The sequence below is a fragment of the Pipistrellus kuhlii genome, unplaced genomic scaffold, assembly GCF_014108245.1.
Source record: "Pipistrellus kuhlii isolate mPipKuh1 unplaced genomic scaffold, mPipKuh1.p scaffold_m20_p_22, whole genome shotgun sequence".
Taxonomy (NCBI): Eukaryota; Metazoa; Chordata; class Mammalia; order Chiroptera; family Vespertilionidae; genus Pipistrellus; species Pipistrellus kuhlii.
This window is the reverse complement of record NW_023425521.1, coordinates 11,970,868-11,976,867: the sequence shown is the minus strand read 5'-3', so window position 1 is coordinate 11,976,867 and position 6,000 is coordinate 11,970,868. Positions and strand designations below refer to the sequence as shown.

At 39.8% G+C, this 6,000-nt stretch overlaps 1 protein-coding gene across 4 annotated transcripts in view; it reads right to left on the bottom strand.

Moving 5' to 3' along the window:
• Positions 1–44: 44 nt before the first annotated feature.
• Positions 45–6,000, bottom strand: part of USP32 (ubiquitin specific peptidase 32) — a 109,865-nt gene continuing 103,909 nt past the window's right edge. For all 4 annotated transcript variants that reach the window (XM_045586405.1, XM_045586404.1, XM_036450826.2 and 1 more), the window contains 4 exons: positions 4,245–4,533; positions 2,506–2,936; positions 1,734–1,826; positions 45–745 (listed from right to left, as the gene is read on the bottom strand). In XM_045586405.1, coding sequence (XP_045442361.1) covers positions 572–745; positions 1,734–1,826; positions 2,506–2,936; positions 4,245–4,533 — 987 coding nt within the window. In that variant the 3' untranslated portion in view covers positions 45–571. The remainder of the gene's footprint in view (positions 746–1,733; positions 1,827–2,505; positions 2,937–4,244; positions 4,534–6,000) is intronic.

The window sequence follows — 6,000 nt, the reverse complement described above, 5'->3', positions numbered from 1 at the left end:
CATAAAAAGACTGGGAAAATGCTTTAAAAAGTAAGTGGAAAAACCTGTGTCCATGCCGTAAGAATCCTTTGCACACCTTCATGATCTTGCTTTCTCCATCTTGTTAATATAATGGAATAAAACTTCAGGAAAAAGGAGGTAGCATATCATGTCGTCCCAAGACAACACTATAATTTTTTGTTTTACTTTGACTCCAAGGAAATTCTTAGTATTTTGTTATAATTATTGGTAAACTCTATACTCACTACCTATTTGTTCACATCTGGACAAGCACAATTTAGTTCTTATTTGGTCCCAGGTGGCTGATGCCAAACCCTTTTGTTTACAGGCTAATGGTGGACTCTGCCTGAAAGTTCTCTATCAGAGAACTTTGTGAGATACTTCCAAACAGAACTATCACTGCTGTTATGCTAACTGCTATTTTAATTAGGATTGTTATTTTGTGCTTCAGGGTCACAGGATAAAAATAACTACTTTAGTTAGCTTGCCTTTCAGGGACACTTTTGCCAAATGTTAGCTACGAGGAGTCATCTCCCTTACCACCAGACTGTCTAGAAGCCAGAGTGGTAGCTTACTGTAAAACACAGTACTTTTTGTAATCAGACTCAAAGTCTTCGTCCATGCTGCTTGTGTCTGCCATCTTTTTGCCATCAATCTTTGGCAGAAATTGTGCATAGTCTATCCCCTGCTGCTCATAGAAAAGAATGTAGGCAGAGTCGGTGTCAATTTCATCCGGGTGAAGTTCCTAAAGGGATAAGAAAAGTCTTTAATAATAAAAAAATCACTACTCTGCTGGCTCTTAATTCTTGCCAGGAAAGAGAAGACCAAGCCTCTTCAATTACTAAACATGTTTGCTTCCAATTAGTTTAACATTTTGGCTATCTCATACCTGCCCCCAAAATAAGCTCCATTATTTTCAGTGTTTGTTTTAGATAAAATATTCTGACTACAGACATGTTAAAAAGAATAACCAAAAACCTCCCCATCAAATTCTGATAATAAAAAACAACAACACAAGAGCTTTTAATCATTAACTAATACTTTTCCCCCCTTACTACTCCTGTTTTTTTAAAATGTGTTTTTATTGATCTTTAGAGAGAGGAAGGGAGAGGAAGGGAGAGGAATAGAGAAATAGAAACATCGATTGGCTGCCTCCTGCACACCCCCTACTGGGTATTGAGCCCACAAAGGGGCATGTGCCCTGATTGGGAATCAAACTGTGACCTCCTGGTTCATGGGTTGACGCTCAGCCACATACTGGCTGGGCAACTACTCATGTTTTCATCCTCTCCTCTGCATATCACTTTTGTTCCTTTAACACTAAAGGATTCTAGCCTTGGCCTTTGTTTATCAGTAGTTAGAGTGTCAGCCTACACACTGAAGGGTCACAGACCGGTCAAGGACAGATACCTGAGTTGCAGGTTCGAACCCACAGCCCCAGTTGGGGTATGTGTGGGAGGCAATCAATCCACATGTCTCTCTCACTTCTCTCTCTCTCTTCCCCCTACCCCCGAATTCTCTCTCCAAAAAAAAAAAATCAATGGGAAAAAATCCTCAGATAAGGATTAACAAACAACACCCCCCCCCCCTCCCCGCAAATACTAAAGGCATCTATATACTGTTTCTAACAGAAATATCTATTCCATTTAGGAGAAAGTCCATTATTTAAACAAATATCCCTCAGAATTGCTAACATTTTTGCTTTCCTTTATTCAAAGATTGGGAATATCTACCTTACAACTGCTGTCATTGTAACAGTACCACTTGCTGTTTGGGTTTTTGGCATAAGTGACGTAATGGCCCCCGCCCAGAATTCCTGAATGGCACTGGAAGAGAAGAAAGTGGAGGTATGTTAGTAGTTAATAGAACTGTTCAAGGAACACTACTAAGATCCAATCAGGAAAACACTAATCACTTAGGTCCGTGGTCAGCAAACTGTGGCTCGTGAGCCACATGCAGCTCTTTGGCCTCTTGAGTGTGGCTCTTCCACAAAAACCACGGCCTGGACAAGTCTATTTTGAAGAAGTGGAGTTAGAAGAAGTTTAAGTTTAAAAAATTTGGCTCTCAAAAGAAATTTCAATCATTGTACTATTGATATTTGGTTCTGTTGACTAATGAGTCTGCCAACCATTGACTTAGGTGACCAAGAAGAAAAGTTTTGGAATCATCTAACCTTTCTCCAAAATTTCAAAATTCAAAAGTCCCAAATCTAAATATTTTGTAGTTGCAATTATTTTTTAGAAAGCAAAAATTTCTTGGGAGCACACAATTGTGAATAACTCAAACCTGTGACTCCAGTTATAATAATTACATGACTATACCCATTTTACTCTATGAGCATCTTGGATTTTATCTAGAAGGCCAAAATACCCATTGCTAACTTTTTCTATCACCAAGCTCAATGTTTAGGAAATAAGCAAGCATTGAAAAAAATGAATGAATGATGAATGAACAAATCACTGAAAAATGCAGATCATTCTGAAAACCATACAATATACCACTTACCGAAATTGCATATAGATTATAAATAGGATTAACACGAATATCTTCTCTTTGGTCATCAGTGCTGTCTTCTTCACTGTGGTTTTCAAGCTGACCATTGCTGTAGCCATTGCCACAAACATTGCCATATGCCTCATGTTCATAAAGAAATCCATTGGCCAAAGCTACTTCGTGGTCCTGAGGGGTAACCAGCTCAGGTTGGCTGCCCCCCAGCATGTGCCCTTGGCTCAAGGCATCAGCCAGCTCAGAAACAGTCCCATTCTCTTTGCTGGCATCCAAGTTCTCCTTACTACTCGTCAGTTTATTTTTGCTGCCAAGCTGGGGTAGCCGAAGCCTGCCTTTGCTCCTCCCTAAAGTCCGTGGACTGCTGTTAGGGCTGCTGTTTTTGCTGGAGGGACAGCTGGCTCCACCTTTTCTTGATGAAGAAGGTGAACCTGTCAAAGGGAAAAGGGAAGATACATGAAACTCAAATGCCACAAATTAAGCTGGCCACCAAATGGTAACTTTGAAGCCACCTTCTCAAGTGTACACATAAAAGTAAAGACTGGGAGTCCTGACTGGCTACTTTTTAGTTCCTATTATGTTGCCAATAAGGAACTAAAAATGTCAAGCCCTGAAAATGCAGCAATGTTCTGAAAATGTAAATTACCATGTAGGAACTTAGAAAATAGTAAAAAGGTGATTTAGGTCAGATTCAGTTTAAAACAATATTATTAGACTAAGGCCTCAAGGAGTTTTACAAATGTATTTTCTTCTCTGTCTTGTATGTAAAATTAGATTAAAAATACAATCACTAATTATTTAACACTTAGTATTACTAAGCATAGTATTGGAAACTCTCTTATTATCTTTACCTCTCACAACAAACCTGTAAGGTAGTAGGTCTTAAACATTTTTGGTCACAGCTCCACCCACTTCCTTATATATCCTTAAAAGTTGTTGATGGCTGAAACCAGTTTGGCTCAATGAATAGAGCATTGACCTGCAGACTGAAGAGTCCTAGGTTTGATTTTGGTCAAGGGCATGTACCTTGGTTGTGGGCACAGCCCCAGTAGGGGGTGTGTAGGAGGCAGCTGATCAATGTTTCTCTCTCATCAATGTTTCTAACTCTCTATCTCTCTCCCTTACTCTTTGTAAAAAAATCAGTAAAATATACTTAAAAAAAAAAGTTGTTGATGACCTCTAGAACTTTTGTTTTATGGGTTGTATCTATCAATATTTACCATAGTAGGAATTAAAATGGAAGGATCTAAAAAAATATATACAAGCATATACTTCACCAATATTATCACAACATGCTGGCTCTGACTTCACCGTACACTTGTGAGAGAATGGCAGTGAGAAGGTATATAATGTCTTACTATTTTTATGAAAATAGTTCTGATCCTCCAGGCCCTCAGGGACACTATATGGGTTCCTGGACCACACTTTGAGAACCTCTGCTGTAAGGGAACAATAATGATAACTACCATTTGTGCTTTACTCCTGTTATGAAACTCTCACACTCTGTGAACTTAGTATTATCTCAATTTCCTACATAAAAAAATAGATGCAGGGAGGCTGTATCTCTTGCTAAAAGTCACATAGTTCAAATCTAGATAGGTCTGATTCTAGATGTTTGTTCCATCTCATTAAGCTGTTGCTCTAGAGTGGAAGGGAGAGGAAAACATGCCGTCTACAGGGGTCCCGGGAGAGCCCTCAGGGTAATATCAGGGCTTCAGGAGGTCCCTAGGCTTCTTCACCTTTAGGGCTACTGCTGATGTTTGCGCTGAGCGAGGATGGGCTCTTGCTCAGGAGCACATCCTCTTCCCCAGCGGAGTTCTGGGCATCCATTTTCTTCACCTCTCCTGCCGGAACCTTGGTCTCACAGAAGTTATCCCCCTGGGGTGTGACTGGTTTCCGCTGGCAGAGAGCCGGGTCTCTTGGTACCAAAAAAGCACTAGGGTCAAAACTTTCACGAGGAAATTTAACAATTTTCTGTGACTTTATCCATCGGCCATTTACAAATTGAAATCGTTTAAGATGAATAATCTAGAGAAGAAAAAGCAGAAAACACTAGGATTAGAGGGTTCCAAAGATACAAAACAGATTTTGAACATGTGAATGTTCAAGAATATATAACATAACATTTTTTGGGGGGGAAAAAATAGATTTAATTATGTAACACAGTTATCAGTAGGGCCACTGCCCTTTAGCTATATGGTTACCATGGTAATCTCCCTAATTTCATATACTCTGTATATCCGAAACTCTCTTTTCCAATTTCTTCAACATCCTTGGAGCCTATATTTGCATGTATCCCTCTGCTTTCTGGTTTGTGATCCACACTGATCTCTACATCTCTCCAATATCATAGAAGAAAAATGGAGTTTTTAAATTAGATGAGATTTACCCAATCTCCGACTGCACATTTCTCCTTTCCTACCATATCCTTTGATGACTACCAGGAAATTCTGAAGAGCATAAGAATCTCCCTACTTTTCTGGCTTGTCTTCTTTTCAAGAGCAATGAATTCCTCCAGATTCATACAGTGTTTAAGTTCTGTAATACAGGCACAGATCTTTGGTGGCTACCTCTACACTAGATGCTTAACAATTTACTGTTAATATAAAGATAATCCCTTCTTATTCACGCTGGTGTGTGGATATCATAGAAACCTACCAAGCTCTCAACAAAACATTTTCTCATCATTGTTTTTTATTTCCTTTTTAAAAAAAATATATTTTTATTGATTTTGTACAGAGTGGAAAGGAGATAGAGAGTCAGAAACATCAATGAGAGAGAGTCATCGATCAGCTGCCTCTTGCACACTCCCTACTGGGGATATGCCCGCAACCAAGGCACATGCCCTTGACCAGAATCGAACCCGGGACCCTTCAGTCCCCAAGCCGACGCTCTATCCATTGAGCCAAACTGGTTTCGGCTATTTATTTACTTTTAGTCCTCACCTGAGGATACGTTTTTATTGATTTTTAATTTTTTTTTTAAATTTTAAAAAATATATTTTATTGATTTTGTACAGAGAGGAAGGGAAATAGAGAGTTAGAAACATCGATGAGAGAGAGTCATCGATCAGCTGCCTCTTGCACACCCCCTACTGGGGATGTGCCCGCAACCAAGGTACATGCCCTTGACTGGAATCGAACCCGGGACCCTTCAGTCCCCAAGCCGATGCTCTATCCATTGAGCCAAACCGGTTTCGGCTGGTTTTTATTGATTTTTAGAGAGAGAGAAAGGGGGAGAGGTAGGGGGAGGAAAGGAAGAAGGAAGAAAGGGGAGAAAAAGAGGAGGGAGAAAGAGGGAGAGGGAGAGGGAGAGGGAGAGGGAGAGGGAGAGGGAGAGCGAGAAATCGATTGGTTGCTTTCCGAATGTACCCTGACTGGTAACTGAACACACAACCTTATGGTGTATGGGATAACAATTAACCAACTTAGCCATCCAACCGGGGCCCTCATTATTATTATTTTTTAAAATATATTTTAAATTTATTTCAGAGAG